Source organism: Mobula birostris, chromosome 1, assembly GCF_030028105.1.
Source record: "Mobula birostris isolate sMobBir1 chromosome 1, sMobBir1.hap1, whole genome shotgun sequence".
Taxonomy (NCBI): domain Eukaryota; kingdom Metazoa; phylum Chordata; class Chondrichthyes; order Myliobatiformes; family Myliobatidae; genus Mobula; species Mobula birostris.
Window position 1 is genome coordinate 144,204,337 of NC_092370.1, and position 16,868 is coordinate 144,221,204.

At 41.4% G+C, this 16,868-nt stretch overlaps 1 protein-coding gene across 1 annotated transcript in view; it reads left to right on the top strand.

Annotated features, from left to right (window-relative positions):
* The window catches only part of itga9 (integrin, alpha 9), a 422,554-nt gene that overhangs the window by 257,331 nt on the left and 148,355 nt on the right, over nucleotides 1–16,868 (top strand). Inside the window, exons 19-20 of the mRNA XM_072263117.1 lie at nucleotides 10,423–10,509; nucleotides 12,291–12,370. Coding sequence (XP_072119218.1) covers nucleotides 10,423–10,509; nucleotides 12,291–12,370 — 167 coding nt within the window. The remainder of the gene's footprint in view (nucleotides 1–10,422; nucleotides 10,510–12,290; nucleotides 12,371–16,868) is intronic.

Consider the following 16,868-nt stretch of genomic DNA (forward strand, 5'->3'; position numbering starts at 1 on the left):
TGTTGGAATTCATTGAGGAAATAACAGGCAAGATAGACAAAGGAGGATCAGTAGATGCTGTTTATTTGGATTTTCAGAAGACCTCTTACAAGGTACTGCACATGAGGCTGCTTAACAAAGAAAAAGCTTATGATATACAGGACAAGCAGGCAGCAAAGAATGAGAATATAGGGTTGGCTGCCAGTCAGTAGTGGTGTGCCTTAGGGGTCAGTGTTGGTACTGCTTCTTTTCACTTTGTATGTCAATGATTTGGATGAAGGGATTGATGGCTTTGTGGCCAAGTTTGTGGACGATACGAAGATAGGTGGAAGGGCAGGTAGTGTTGAGGAAGCAAGATGTCTGCAGAAGGACTTAGACAGATTGGGGATGGGCAAAAAAGTGGCTAATGGAATATAATGTAGAGAAATGTATTGTCATGCGCTTTGGCAGAAGGAATAAACATGTGGACTATTTTGTAAATGGGGAGAAAATTAAAAAATAAGGGGTGCAGAGGGACTTTGGAGTCCTTGTGCAGGGTTCCCTAAAGGTTAACTTGCAGGTTGAGTCAGTGGTGAGGAAGGCAAATGCAATGTTAGCATTCATTTCAAAAGGACTTGGAAACAAAAGCAAAGATATAATGCTGAGGGTTTAGAAGGCATTGGTCAGACTGCACTTAGAATATTGTGAGCAGTTTTGGGCCTCTTATCTTAGAAAGAATGTGCTGACATTGGAGAGAGTCCAGAGGAGATTCACCAAGAATGATCCCAGGACTGAAAGGGTTGACGTATGAAGAGCGTTTGATAGCTCTGGCCCTATACTGGCTGGAGTTTAGAAGAATGGGGGGAGGGGTGTGTGATCTCATTCAAATCTATCAAATATTGAAAAATCTGGATAAAGTGGATGTGGAGAGGATGTTTTTCTATAGTGGTGGAGTCTTGAACCGGAGGGTACAGCCTCAGAATTAAGGGATGTCCATTTTGAACAGTGATGAGGAAAAGTTTCTTTAGCCAGAGGGTGGTGAATCTGTAGAATTCATTGCCACAGGCAGCTGTGAGGCCAAGTCATTAGGCATATTTAAGGCAGAGGTTGGTAGGTTCTTGATTAATCGTTGTGTCAAAGGTTACTGGGTGAAGACAGGAAAATGGGGTTGAGAGTTAAATGGGGTTAAATTAGCCATGATAAATGTCAGAACAGATTTGATGAGCCGAATAGCCTAATTCTGCTTTAGATCTTGTGCTGTAAGGAGATTGACATGTTGCCAGGTCTTGAGGGATTGGATTATGTAGGGAAGTTGGGCAGTTTAGGACATTTTCATTGGTGCGTAAGAAAATGAAATGTGAATTTATAGAGGTGTATAAGATAACGAAAAGCATTGTTAGAGCTATTAAGCAGAGTCTTTTCCTGGTGTTAAGGAACTGAGAACTAAAGAGCAAAGGTTTAAGGTAGGAGAGAAGAGATTTAATAGGAAAATGAGGGGCAACATTTTCACACAGAGTGTGGTCAGTATATGGAATGAGAGGGAGCGGTAGAGACATTTAGACAAATGCATGAATAGGAATGTTTTTGAGGAACATGGACCAAATAGGAGACTAGTTTAAATAAGAATTTTGTTCAGCGTGAACTAGTTGGGCCGGAGTGTTAGTTAATATACTGTGTGAGGTATTGAAAGCAAGTATTTTTTTGTCCTGCTAATCACACCGTCTTCATAATATTTGAAAGCAGCAATGTTTTTCGTTTTTAAATTATTTGATAAGGCCCACTTGGAAAATTGTCTAGTAATAGCGACCCAAATGTTAAAAGAATATTTGAATAGAACCCAGGAGAGATGTCCTTTAATTACTCTAATTTTACAAAACATTCCAAATTCCTTATGAATGTACAGTTCATATTTTTTTAACTTCAGCTTTATGGCTAACATTCCATGCACAAGAAATTGAAATTTCTTTCAAGAACACCCAATGGCTTTGTTTAATGTAAAGACAGACTCTGAACTGGAGCACTTATATTTCCTGTACAGCACCAGCCACTCATACATGTATTTAAATGGAAAAACATCCCAGCTGTTCTGAGTTTAATCTTTTCACAATATTCACTGAAAATAGTTTTGCTAGCACTGGCCATTCATATTCTTCTACTAGTTTGTAATTGGAAGTTAACAACTGAGAAGGGAGGGGAGTGAGAGAAGACTTGCTACTGAGATCATGGAATTTACAAGAACATGTACCAGCAGTGCCAAATGCAGACATGCTAAAAATTTTCATAAGGCAAATGAAATGAGATTGTGTTGACATAAGATGAGCATGGGAAAAGAAGAATTGTGATAAGTTTTCCTTTTGAATTTGTTTTTTTTATTGTGTTTTGCAATTAATACTTGCTAACAATCTTTTAATACTTATCATTTTAAGCTTCTTTTACTCATTGTGGTATACTTTCCATAAGACGTATGTGCAAAGTTAGGCCATTCAGCCCATCCAGTGTGCTCTGCAATTTAATCATGGCTGATATATTATCTCTTTCCACACCATTCTCCTGCTCTCAATTTTCCCTGCTGATGAGATAGTATCAGACATTACAGAAATATTCAAAGTTTCTCTGAGTCTGTTCATATTTTTCTGCTGTGGAATCTGAATCATAGATTTGCACAGCACAGAAACAGGCCATATTGTCCATGGCGATCTCTTTACCCCTCAAGATTAATCCCATTTGCCCACATTTGGCCTATACCCTTCTTTAAATTGCCCCTAAGTCCCTGTTAAAGAGCTTCTTAAATGTACTAATTATATCTGATTCCACCCTCTCCGGCAACAAATTCTAGATATCAATCGTTGTCTATGTTTTAAAAAATCCTCTCAAATCTTCTTAAAACTCCTTTCTCTCATCTTAACCTAGGCACTGTTGTTTTTGATACTCCTAAAAGGGATTATCTTCCCAGTTATTTTAATAAATAAATGAGCTATGACCTATGAAAGCCTGTGGACCAGAGATGTTCAATCCTCAGTGGTTTTAACAGGGTAAAGGATGGGAGGGACTATAGTTGATCTTAGATTCATGAACTCAAATGAAAAAATCAACAAATTTCTATTCCTATGCAGCCTACACAAAGTGCTGAAGGAACTTAACAGGTCAGATAGCATCTATGGGAATGAATAAATTGTCAACGACACCCTTCTTCAGGACTGGAAAGGAAGGGGGAAGATGCCCAAAAAAAAGCAGGGGGAGGGGAAGAAGGATAACTGGAAGGTGATAGGTGAAGCAAGGTGGGCAGGAAAGATAAAAAAGCTGGAGAAGAAGGAATCTAATAGGAGAGGAGAGTGGACCATAGGAGAATGGGACCCGGGGAAAGTGATAGGCAGATGAGAAGAGGCAAAAGGCCAGAGTGGGGGAAAGAGGAAGAGGGGAAGGGAGATTTTTTTTATTGTATATCTATTCCTGATTGCTTCTAAGACATTTATGAATGATTATGGTGGTTAGCTTCAAACAGCTTGCCCAGTTTCAGCCTTGAAGGTAAATTTTATTGTTTAACATTTTATGTGTTGAATGAAACTGTCAGATGGCATCCATCATTAAAAGCTCTCATTATCAAGGATATACCCTCCTCGTGTTACTACCATCAAGGAGGAGGTATAGGAGCCTGAAGATCTATACTCAGTCATCCACTGCCATCAGATTGATGAAACTTGTAATTTGTAGATTTTTATGTTCTTGTCTTGCTTTGTACTGCTGCCGCAAAACCAAAAACTTCACACTGTATGTCAGTGATAACAAATCTGATTCTTGCTGAATAGTTGTTGGTTCTTTTCAGGAAGATGGTGACCGCATTGGGCACAAGATTAGATCAGACATCATTTTCAAGAGGTGGTGCAGCATTTTTATTTGGTCAAATGGAGTTGATCCTGAGTCTGCATCTGCTTTTGGGGCACCTGTCTCTCAATTCATTCCATGTTTTGCCATTCTTGTGCAATCAGTGAGTTTTAGTCCGACCCAGTTTATTCCAGGTCTTCCCCTGTTACGTTCTGTGGCATAGTGCCTGTAAGAGTTTCATGGTTATGTGTTTCATGCTTTTTTCCCCCAATGGTTAAAGGTTCATATTTTCTGATTTAATTATTCACAGATGAACTTGTGACAAGTGCAGAGGAAACAGCCTTTGAGGCATTTCAAACGTCTCCCCTCACTTTCTCACTGCCTTTGTGGGTGTCCAGGTTTCGCTACTACAGAGAGCAGATGGAATTATTTTTAGGCAGTTTCTTGGGATCTCTTGGCCACCATTTTACTTCCTCTCCCTGTTACAGTTCCGACATGTTGATCCATGACCTCCCCTTTTGCCACGATAAGGCCACTCTCAGAGTGGAGGAGCAACACCTTATATTATGTCTGGGTAACCTCCAACCTGATGGTATGAACATTAATTTCTCCTTCCGATTTTTTCCCTTCTCTTTCCCTCTTCTATTCCCCACACTTCTCCTCGCCTGCCTATCACCTTTATCCTGGTGACCTGCCTCCTTCCCTTTCTGTGATGGTCCACTCTCCTCTCCTATTAGATCCCTTCTTCTCCAGTCCTTTACCTTTCCCACTCACCTGGCTTGACCAGTCACCTTCTAGTTAGTCCTCCTTCCCCTCCCCCCACATCTTTATTCTGGTGTCCTCCCCCTTCCTTCCAGTCTTGAAGAAGGGTCTCAGCCTGAAATGTTGACAGTTTATTCATTTCCATAGATGCTGCCTGACCTGCTGAGTTCCTCCAGCATTGTGTGTGTGTGTGTTGTTCGTGGAATTGAGCATGCTCTGCTTCCCATTTGGTTTTGTCAGTTTATAAATGACTGATGATGCTGCTGTGGGAACTGCAGGCTTGACAGGCTGGTGAGATTATCGTTTGTGTGGAAGAGCACTTCTATCACTTATCAGGGACTTCTGTGTGCTGCCTGTACATGGCCTGAAGGTTCCCAACACCATCCTACACTTTTAGTGGTGCTGGATCAAGGAGTCAGTGGGAATCTTTTCAAGGATTCTTTGAAACCATGCTTGAATCCTTTCCTTTCCTTTGTCTTACTGATACCATCTAGCATGTAGATGTTACATTAAAGATCATTTCTATTCTTATTTTCACTTTCTTTTTCCTCATCTGTAGCCCTTTGAAAATTGATTCGTTGGTTTAACATATAGGTGAATTGGAGGAAGGTTTGTTTTACTTAAGGTGCTTCCACCTTCTCCGGTGCTCAAATCTCTCAGGTTGATGAAAATGGTGGTGTAGTAGTAATGATGCTGGATTTGCACACCTGCAGTTGGGAGTTCAGCTTAAGAGCGAGTACTGAATAAATTTGTGTGTTGAAGGACTTGTTGAAGGAGGTTCTTCAGGCAATGAAACCGGCCATCACAGTTGGCTCTGGCCTACATTTGACTCCAGCTCTACTCTTAGGTTGACCTTTAGAATCTTGGGACCAAGGAAATGCAGGCAAGGTATATGCTCAGCACAGGTGAAAAACTACCTCATCGCTCACTCTCCGTGTAAGGGGGTAGCTGATGTGAAGTAAGTTTTGAAACTTGCTGAAGCAGTTATATGAGACACCAATAGTGGAAAGTCAGGCTCCTTTAAATATGCAGTGTTGATGTTGGGATCCAATCTAGAATTGCAGTCGGAGGGCCTGAGTACAGCTTCCTCCTCGGGAAGGTTGATCGAGAGCCTGTGACTTTCATCACTATTTTAACTTTTCTTCATGTTAGGTTTGCTCCATGCCACAGAATAAGAGATTGATTTTCACTGTCTCCCGATCAGGAAAGGAAATAAAAACCAAAAAAGCCAATGCCATGAAGAACAAGTGAACTTTGAAGACAATGGTAGTTAGAGATTAACAGGCAGACAAGGTTCCTCTTGGGTCAGGAGAAACAACTGTGCCTTCTGAGCCCATGAGAAGACTCTCATGCCTTCTCTACACACCTCACCCCAAAGCCTGACCACCTTCAAGACCCCCCACCTCTTTTGAGAGGTTTTGATACTTCACATTTTGAGAGCAACCAGAGAGAAACAGATGGGACGAACTGAGTGAGACTGCGGGCAAGAGTTGATTGACTATCTGATTATTTGGAGACACAAGAGACTGGAATCTGGAGCAGCTCACAAAATGCTGGATGAACTGATTATTTAATACACTGTAGTAGACATGAACTTAGGTGAGGTATAAAACAGCAGCCACTACATAACTGGTCATTTCCAAACTTAAAATAAGTATTAAGTGATTGCTGGAGTCTAGTTGCATATCAGCATGCTACTGGCCTGAGAAAAAAGCTGTGGCAGAAATCAGTTGCCAGATTACATTTACTGAGTCAACAATTATTAGAACAAATTGAGGAAATTCTCATTATCTTTTGTTATAAAAATGGCTTCCTTTGGGAATTGGAGCTCATGGTATTAGACTTAGCCACCAGAACTTTTAAAAGTTTCTCATGGTGGAGCACGGTCACTTCAGCAACAGCGGCTATTGCTGCTGACTATTTATTTGCAAATTATACTTGACCAGTTAAGCCTGCACAGAAGGGACAGTTTGCACCTGAACTGGAGGGGGACGAATATCCTAGGAAGGGTTGTTAATGCAGCACAGTGGGGTTTAAACTAGAATTGCAAGGGGATAGGAACCAGAGTGCCAGAACAGTTGGTGGAGAGGTTGTGGAGGCAGATGTTGGTAAGACCTCAGACAAAGTCAGGAATCAAAAGGTTGAACATGGTGTGACTAGTGTTCTGAGCTGCATATATTTCAATGCAAGAAGTATCATAGGAAAGGCGGATGAGCTTAGCATGGATCAATGCCAGGAATTATGAAGTTGTAGCCATTAGTGAGACTTGGTTCCAGGAGGGGCAGGATTGGCAGCTCACTGTTCTGGGGTTCCATTGTTTTAGACGTGACAAAGAGAGAGGGATTAAAGGAGGTGGGGTAACATTACTAGTCAGCGAAAATGTCACAGCAGTACTCAGTCAGGACAGACTGGAGAACTTGACTAGTGAGGCACAATGGGTGGAATTGAGATAAAAGAAACGTATGATCACGTTAATAGGGCTATATTACACACCGCCCAACAGTGCTAAGGATCTAGATAAACAAATTTATAGAGAGAATGCAGACTGTTGCAAGAAACATAAGGTTGTTATTGTAAGTGATTTTAACTTTCCACATATTGATTGGGAATCTTATTCTGTTAAAGGACTAGATAGGATAGAGTTTGTCAAATGTGGTCAGGAAAATTCCCTTCATCAGTACGTGGAAATCCCAGTGAGAAAACATGTGATACTGGATCTGCTATTAGGAATGAGACAAGGCAGGTGACAGAAATTTGTGTAAAGGTACACTTTGCATCCAGTGTCCACCATGCCGTTAGTTTCAAATTAAATACACAAAGTGATAGGTCTGATCTGTGGGTTGAGATTCTAAATTGGAGAAAGGCCGATTTTGATGGTATCAGAAATTATCTGTCAAGTATGGATTGGGAGAGGCTGTTTTCTGGCAAAGGTGTACTTGGAAAGTGAGATGCCTTGAAGTATGAAATTTTGAGAGAACAAAGCTTGTATGTGCCTGTCAGGATAAAAGGTAAAGATAACAAGTGTAGAGAACATTAGTTTTCAAGAGATATTGAGGCCCTGGTTGAGAAAAAAGGAGGTGCATAACGGTATAGGCAAATAAGAACAAATGAAGTGGTTATGGAATACAAGAAATGCAAAAGAACACTTAAGAAAGACATCAGGAGGGCTAAAAGAAGGCATGGAGTTGCTCTGGCAGACAAGGAGAATGAGAATACTATTGATATACTATTTATATGAGAATGAGGATTCTACAGATATGTTAAGAGCAAAAGGGACAAAATTGGTCCTTCGGAAGACGTGAGTGGTAATCCATGTGTGCAGCCAAAACAGATGGGGGAAATCTTAAATGAATTCCTTGCATTGTATTTACCCAGGAGACAAATACAGAAGTGAGGCAAAGTGGTATCAACTTCATGGACCCTGTACAGATTACAGAGGAGGAGGTGTTTCCTACCCTGAGGCAAATCAGGGTGGATAAATCCCCAGGGCCTGACAAGGTATTCCCTTAAACCCATGGGAGGCAAGTGCAGAAATTGCTGGGGCCCCAGCAGAGATATTTAAAACATCCTTCATGACAGGAGAAGTAGCAGAGGATTGGAGGATGGCCAGTGTTATTCCGCTGTTTAAAAAAAGGCTCTAAACTGAAACCAGGAAATTATAGGCCGGTGAGCCTGACATCAGTACTGGGAAAATTATTGGAAAGTATTCTGAGGGACAGGATATATATGAGTATTTGGATTGATATGGACTGATTAGGGATAGTCAGCTTGGCTTTGTGTGTGATATGTCATGTCTAACCAACTTTATAGAACTTTTTGAGTAAGTTACCAGGAAAGTGGATGAAGGTAAGCTGGTGGATGTTGTCTACGTGGACTTTAGTAAGGCATTTTACAAGGTCCCACATGGGAGACTGGTCAAGAATGTTCAGTTGCTTGGTATTCAGGGTGAGATAGTAAATTGGATTAGACATTGGCTTTGTGGGGGAAGCCAGAGATTGGTAGTAGATCGGTGTTCCTACCACTGAATTAAAGCTCAGCGACTTGTAGTCTCAGGGCTTAACCCTAACTGCTCTTTCTTGAATAAGACAACATAAGCTACCCTCCAATTGCTTTGTATCCCACCTGTGGCTAAAGAAGAAGGAAACATGTTTATCACATCCCTAGCAACCCCTTACCTCAGAATTGGATTTGATAGATTATTGTCACATGTACTGAGTTACAGTGAAAAACTTAGCTTGCACACTGTTCATCCAGATCAGATCATTACACAGTGCATCGAGGTAGTACAAGAATAGGATGCAGAATGAGCTGTAACAGCTACAGAGGAAGTGCAGTGGAGCTAAACAATAAGGTTGTAAGATCAGGAGTCCACATTATCCCTCTGGGGAACCATATAATAGTTTTATAACAGCAGGGTAGAAGCTGTACTTGACCCCGGTGATATGTGCTTTCAGGTTTTTGTATCTTCTGCCCGATGGGAACATGGAGAAGAGGGAACACCCAGGGTAGGTGGGGTCATTTCGCTGTCCGCTTCACTGAGTATGGTTGCCACACTAAGCTGTTATGCATCCAGAAAGGATGCTTCCTATTGCGCATTGATAAAAATTGGCAGGGGCCAAATTTCTTTAGCCTTCTGAGGAAGTAGAGGCATTCACCAGGTGAGCTTTCCTGGCTGAGCTGTCTGTGTAGTTAGACCAGTACTGGGTATTGGTGGTGTTCACTCCTCGGAACTTGAAGCTCATAGCCCTTTCACCCTCTATACCGCTGATGTTTACATTAGCATGTGCACCACCCCCCTTACTAAAATGATACTAGCTCTTTTGTTCTGCTAACTCTGATGAGGTAAAGGCTGCTGTCATGTCACCATGTTACTCAACTCCTAATCTCCTCTCTGTAACCCCCATTCGTCGTTGAGATATGGCCACTACAGTGGTATCATCTGAAAACATATGTACTGTGCGGAGTTAGAGCAGAATCTGGCCACACGTACATCAGTGTACAGGGGGTACCTAGGTGGCTGGTGGACGTGACCTTGTAGAGCACCATTGTTCAGCATAATAGTGGTGGAAGTGTTGCTATCTTTACTGATTATTGGTCTGGAAGTTAAGGCTCCAGTTGCAGAGCAAGCACATTGACTCCCTGGGTCCAGAGTTTGCTTGGAATTGAAGGCAGAACTGTACTCAATAAACAGTAATCTGACAGAGGTGTCTTTACTGTTGAGATGTTCCAGAGATCAGTGTAAAGCTAGGGAGGTGGTGTCCACCTGGGATCTCTCAAAATCCTGTCCATCACTGGGAATTTATCTACTGTAATGCACTCCAGTATTTTTAGCACCTCTTCCTTCTTGACACACGAGTGTTGAAGAATATCAGCATATCCCTGTCTTAACTCTTCAGCTTCCACTCTGTTAAATACTGATGGGAAGTATGTATTGGATCGGCGATCACTGGTGCTATAATGTGATTGTACTAACCGTTATGCTTCCATGCTGCCCCAATCCAAAGCTGAGGCAAGCAGAACTGTCTACTACTATATGACACAAGTGATAAAGTGGAAAGACTATTGTGTTTTGAAACATCAGTTCCTCGTAACTGAGAATTTAAAGCTGAGGCTGCAGCATTAACAAATGTTTGGAGAACTGTACTGAGTTGTTCTCCAGAATATTTTCACAAGCTTTAATTAAAAAGTGATTGACTTGTTTTTAAAGTTAAAATGCTCTGAAATCTGCTATGTTTCCTCTAGTCTTTTAATCACCATAGGGTCTACATGGTGTGGCACTATAATGAGCAGGTGAAGAGAGAGCTGATATCCTACTCCCTTTATTGACTATTGTTTGGAACCATGATTAACAAATTGTTACCCTTTCCATTATCACTTCAGGAAGAAAAAGGCACTAACTGTGAGCTGGTGGAGTCAGATTTCCTGCAATGCAGCGTGGGATTTCCTTTCATGAGACGGCATTCTAAGGTAAGAGTGCTGACTCGTGTTATGCTTACACCAGATGCTGCAGTAATAGTATGTTTTGATAAATGTCGATAGGATTGGTCTGTTAGTCATTGTCCTTGTGTGGGGATTTCCTTTAGTTCTATGTTGCTCTCAGCAGTTCCATTTTCAAAAGATTAACTCTGTGTTGGACTTCTTTTCTGTGTTCTTTTTGATCACTTTAAACTTTATTCCAATTCTGTCTGTCCAGTCCAAACATTTGGACATCATAGCAAGAACTCCTAACAGAGAGGCTGGCTATCTTAGTTGTGAAAGAGAGATCCACTAGATTTTTCACTGCGGTGGACAGGAAAGCTGTAGACAAAACTGCCAACGCATTACTGACACCAGCCTACCTGCCATCAAGGACGTGTATACAGAAAGGTGCTGGAAAAGGGTCAGTAGCATCATGAAGGATCCCACTTACCCTGCTCGTGGGCTGTTTGTTCCTGTCCCTTCAGGGAGGAGGCTACATAGCATCCATGGCAGGAACCCTTAACTCAAAAAACAGTCACTTTCCCAAACCGTAAGGCTGATCAAAACTCCACCCACTAACTCACCCCCAACCACCACTACTTTATCATTTCCAGTCAGAGTCGCCTAAGTACAGACACTCCTGTGCCTAGCATCACGTTATGGACATACAATCAATCTATGTATATAGTTATCTTGTGTGTTCTTTATCTTTGCGTATTTTCTGTGCTGCATTGGATCCAGAGTAACAATTATTTTTTTTCCTTTGTACTTGTGTACTGAAAAGGACATTAAACGATCTTGAAGGTTTTCGTTCCTGCGTGGCTTGTATGAATCATGACATGGCACATCAATTAAAACATTCAAAAGCTTGGTTGTAGTATGTTAAGCTAGAAAATGAATCAGTCTTCCAAGGGAAAGCTTTGAAAAATATTTCCCTGATTGTTCCACACACTACAATATTTATCTTCGCTTCTACATTCATTGCTCAGGGCTGAAGCACTGGTTTCCACGCACAGTTTCGTAGGCAGTTCCTTAAGCCTGATTTATACTTCTGTGTACGGGCTACGCTGTAGGCCTGATTTATACTTCTGCGTAGCTCTACGCTGTAGCGAGCATGCGTTGTTGTGTCTGCGTCACTCTGCAATTCACCACCAAAACGCTAGTTGGCGGTGGGGTTTCTATGCCATTGTGTTGAGTTTCTTCGTGAGAGACATGGACGAGGAAATGCAGTTCAAATATTTTCGGATGTCGGCAGGTAGATTTGATGATTTGGTCCATCGTCTCCAACCATTTATTTCACATCAGTGTACAGATATGGTGGAGAAAAGCAACCAGAAATGCGATGCTACCAAGGGGACCAATCACAGTTGCTGCAGTCTGTGTCGCCGCTTTGTGTGAGTTACTTTTTTGGGGAGGTGCACATCACCCTACGGTGTAGGGTGCGGCGTAGGTATGGCGAACATTTGATGCAGAAGTATACATCAGGCTTTAGTATTCAGAAAAACTTGTTGGTTTCGTGGATTCCGAGGTTACTGATGGGACCAGTGTGAGATCTACAGGCTCTTCTGCAGATGGGGTGGGCACTAGCGGCTCATTTATGTTCTCAGTGCTAACTGGATCATGACAGTATCTTACTGCTGGTCTTTCCTTGAAGTACATCGGTAGAGGTGACGAAATGTGCTATTCCTTATCTCTAGTCGACTTCATACTCTGGAAGGTCAATGCTGTTGTATATGCTCCTGTCTGCTGAGTTCATACACTTATCCTCAAATCTTTCTTTTTACCTGCAGTACGAATTCAGCTTGATTTTTGATACAAGTCATCTTTATGGAGAGCAGGAGAACTTGGAGTTCATAGTCACAACACAGAGGTAAAGCTCACATACTGTCTAGGGTGATCTGGGTTTATTCTTTAACTATTAATGATATTTAAGATGGTAAGTTTAAAATTATGTATATTGACGGTACATATTTGAAATATTTTTTGATGTGAGACTAATGCTGTTACATCAATAATAACAATGCATTGTGACTTTGCTTCAAAGCTTCAGGTTTTGACTAATATGGTCTGACAAATAAGTGTTTGTAAATGGTTGAAGGATGAATTTTACAGGATGCATTTGGTGCAGTTTTGTAGCTGACTACTTGATGGTCTATAAAATCATTCACTCTTTTCAAATATTCATTCTGTGTTGCATTAACACAAGCGTGAAGCTGAACACATGAACACACAAAATCTTTGTGGCAAGTTACTCCAAACACAGGCTAAAATGGATTTTCTAAGGCTGAAGTAGTCTAATTTTCTAAGGCTGAAGTAGTCTAAGTTCAAAGTAAATTTTATTATCAAAGAGTGTGTGTGTGTATATATATATATATATATATATATATATATATATATATATATATAGATATAGTCACGTACCCTGTTACGGGTTACAGAACCAACAGAGATGGAAAACACTTTGGAGTCCAGTATTGCTATTAACTAATAATATTTATTAGTAACTACGCAATACAGTAATATAAATGTAGATAAATCAAACTGGTTAGCAATGATTATATATAAGTAAGTGTGGAATATATATGAAAACCAAGCTTCTTCAAGTCTAGGGGTAAGTAGATAGTCTTACGACAATGAGTAAAGTTCATTTCAGTTTGTGGTGTTGAGTTGAATAGTGATGGAGAGAGAGGGAGGGAGAGATTTGAGTCTTCAGGTGAGCTGACGCAATCGATCTTCCCGTTGTCCTTCGAAATCCTTGAAAAGTTACCGACTGTGACTTCAACAAAGGGGACCATTTTTCTGTGGTGGAATCATCGACCCAGGCAAAGGTGGACACATGGACAACTCCCCACTGGTCACTCCCTTTTCTCACTGCAAGAGCCACTGATCGATCCTCCAAAAACCCACTTTTTCTGTGGGCACAACAAAGCTCATTCAGTATCCAAAAACACGTGCCGGAGGTCTATCATCTGACCTTCTATTTATCTCACCGTACTGAGTACCAACTCTCATTCAAATAACTCCTCCCATCTCTGTCTGTGTAAGAATGCACTAGCATGCCATGTCCTTGGGAAGTGTAAACATGCCACTGAAAAATCATAACATTGATTGTCCATCAAATAACGCTGCCCTCAGTCACCATAGTGACCTACGAGCTGCTCGGTGCCTTCTCTCTCCAACTCAGCAGAAATCCAAAAGTTCCTCGTGCCTTAAAGTGACAGTCCACAGGAAATATGAACCTTAGGGGTTCACAACACCATCTCAAAAGAGTCTTCGTCTCTCTCTCTCTCTTCCTTTCTCTCTCACTTTTCAAAGCAACATGTCGGTGTTAGATAACACTCACTCTCTCCTTTCAAAAGCACAGTTCATAGGGGTAATTCAGGACCCCGCCACTATATACAACCCTGTGATTCATTTTCCCGTGGGCATACTCAGCAAATCTATTGAATAGTAACTGTAACAGGATCAGTGAAAGATCAACCAGAGTGCAGAAGACAAACTGTGCAAATGTAAATAAGCAGCAATAAATAATGAGAATGGGGGATAGAGAGTCCTTAATGTGAGATTATTGGTTGTAGGAACATCTCAATGGATGGGCAAGTGAGTGCAATAATCCCCTTTGTTCAAGAATGTGATACAGGTTTCCCCCGCCATCCAAAGGTAGAGTGTTCCTATGAAACAGTTCGTAAGCCGGAATGTCGTAAAGCGAAGAAGCAATTACCATTTATTTATATGGGAAAATTTTGTGGGAGTTCGCAGACCCAAAAAATAACCTACAAAATCATGCCAAATAACACATAAAACCTAAAATAACAGTAACATATAGTAAAAGCAGGAATGATATGATAAATACACAGCCTATATAAAGTAGAAATACTTTTCCACAATCATTGCCTGAACTGTTCTCTGTAGCGAAAATCTCACGCAAAATCATACCAAATAACACGTAAAAATATATAGCCTATATAAAGTAGAAATAATGTATGTACTGTGTAGTATCACTTACAGGAATTGGGAAGACATCGAGCACACTGATAATGGTGTGTTAGACTGAGTCGTCGCAAGTTGGGGCGGTGCAGTGGCCCCCAACCTCCAGGCAGCGAACCGATACCGATACGTGAAGCATGCAGGGGTACAGTAGTAGCCAGGAGGCACCCAGCACATCTTTAAGAAAAAAGCCGAAATAAACATGCTAATTATTAGTTGCCGCTCAGCGTGTAATTAATTAGCTTGTTTATTTCGACTTTTTTCTTAAAGGTGTGCTGTGTGCCTCCCCGCTACTGCTGCATTCTCCGCGAATCGGTATCTGTCCGTGGCCTGGGGGTTGGGGTGGTGGGACACTGGGCTGTCAACTGTTTCCATCAGGGCAAGCAGGTCCTCTTCTTCGATATCTGCCTGCCTCGATGTCGAAGGTTGAGGTTCGTCGTCTGCTGTGGCTGATGTGGAAGTCTTGAAAAATGACAGTATGCTTGACTGCTTAGCCTCGCGCATTTTTCTATCATACAGTTCTTTGTAAGGACTCAAACCATTTTGCAAATATGCCCTAAACCAACGTACGCTTTCAAAATTAAAGTCGTACTTTATTATTACTCATTCGGTTTCGATTGTTATCCTTTCCTCTTCCAATTGCATCAGCTCTTCATCTATCAGTTCTTGGTCATGGGATGCCAAAACCTCTTCAACATCATCTTCGTCATCTTCCACAAGCCAAACTCACTTTGTCCTTACTTTGTTCACCATGATCAAAACAGTTAATTATGTCTAGTTTTACACTAAGTGTAACACCCTTACGAGCTCTCTCAGGCTTTTCCAATACCTTAGAGCTCATCTTGCTAACGGCTGCTCACAGGCATGTGTTAAAGCAATGCCGGCTAGTATGCCGTTCCGAATCCGGGAGAGAGCGACTGCTCGGGGCGTGTGCTGATTTTTTTTTTGCATGCTGCCTTTTATCACGTGCTGCTTTTCTCGTAACAGTGAAAACACCTTCTGTTAGCGAAAACAGGTAACTAATGTAGGTCTTTCATAACAGTGAGGTTTCGTAAAACGAACGTTCAAAAAGCGGGGGACACCTGTAGTTATGGATAGTGGTGGCGGGAGGAGAAGATGGCGGCGCGACGCAGCTCGCCAGTGAAATGATATCGTATTTGTAAGTAGGATGCCGTGCACAATTCTGATTTGATGAAGACAGATGTGAGAAGCAGAGGAACATCTGGAGAAATTTCTGAAATGCCCGGTTCGCTGCCGCTGCTACTGTGCGATTGAAAATCTCCAGAGGGAAGGCCCCAAAATCCCCGGCTTTGCCTGCTGCTGGCAACTGAGGCTGAGGTCGAAGCGTTCGGCAGAGATGGTGCTCGGTACTCAGTGTTGGAGGGCTGATCAGAGCTCGAAGTTTTTGGATGACTCAGAGTCGGACTGTGGTCGGGCATGGCAGGGAGAGTTTTCTTCCTTCTCCCATCTGCGTGAGGTGTGGGTCTTTCGAGAGACTTTGAACTTTTTTACTGTGCCATGGCCTGTTCTTCATCAAGTTATGGTATTGTTGCACTGTTGTAACTATATGTTATAATTATGTGTTTTTTATTAGTTTTTCAGTCTTAGTCTGTCCTGTGTTTCTGTGATATCACACTGGAGGAATGTTGTATCATTTCTTAATGCAAGCATTACTAAATGACAATAAAAGAGGACTGTGTGTCCTCATAATCATAATCATAATCAAAATCATAGTAACTGTTCTTGAACCGGGTGGTGCAAGTCCTGAGGCTCTTGTACCTTCTACCTGATGGCAGCAGCAAGAAGGGAGCATGGTCTGGGTAGGAAGGATCTCTGATGGTGGATGCTGCTTTCCTACAACAATGGTTTTGTAGATATGCTCAGTGGTTGGGAGGGCTTAACCAAAGCCACTACTTTTTGTAGAAATTTCAGGAGAAGCAACAGTTTCTCTGCATAACCAATCAGACTGAAAAGTTGATAAATAAGGAAAAGAAACCTGCAAGACAAAATGTTATGTGGAATAGATAGGTTCATTGCCAAATGAAATAAAGAAATGAGCAGTTGGAAGAATGGAGAAAAGTCGACAGAAATGTAAGCTGAAATTCTTTTAAAAATTTCTTGAGCAATGTTTGTCAGAAAGAACATTCCATACTTACAATAGTTTCAATACTTTCAGTGCTTGAATGCTTAACTAGAATTAACAATTATTATAATGTCATAAAGGCAGTGGCCCAGCTCATTTAATTTTTACAAATTGGATTTGTACTGGGCAGCCATGTACAGAAACTTTGCAATGATCAGTGATTGTCACTGGGTGAGGCAGATAAACTAAACATTTAATACAACCTGAAGTTCATACTCTTCACCAACACCCACAAAAC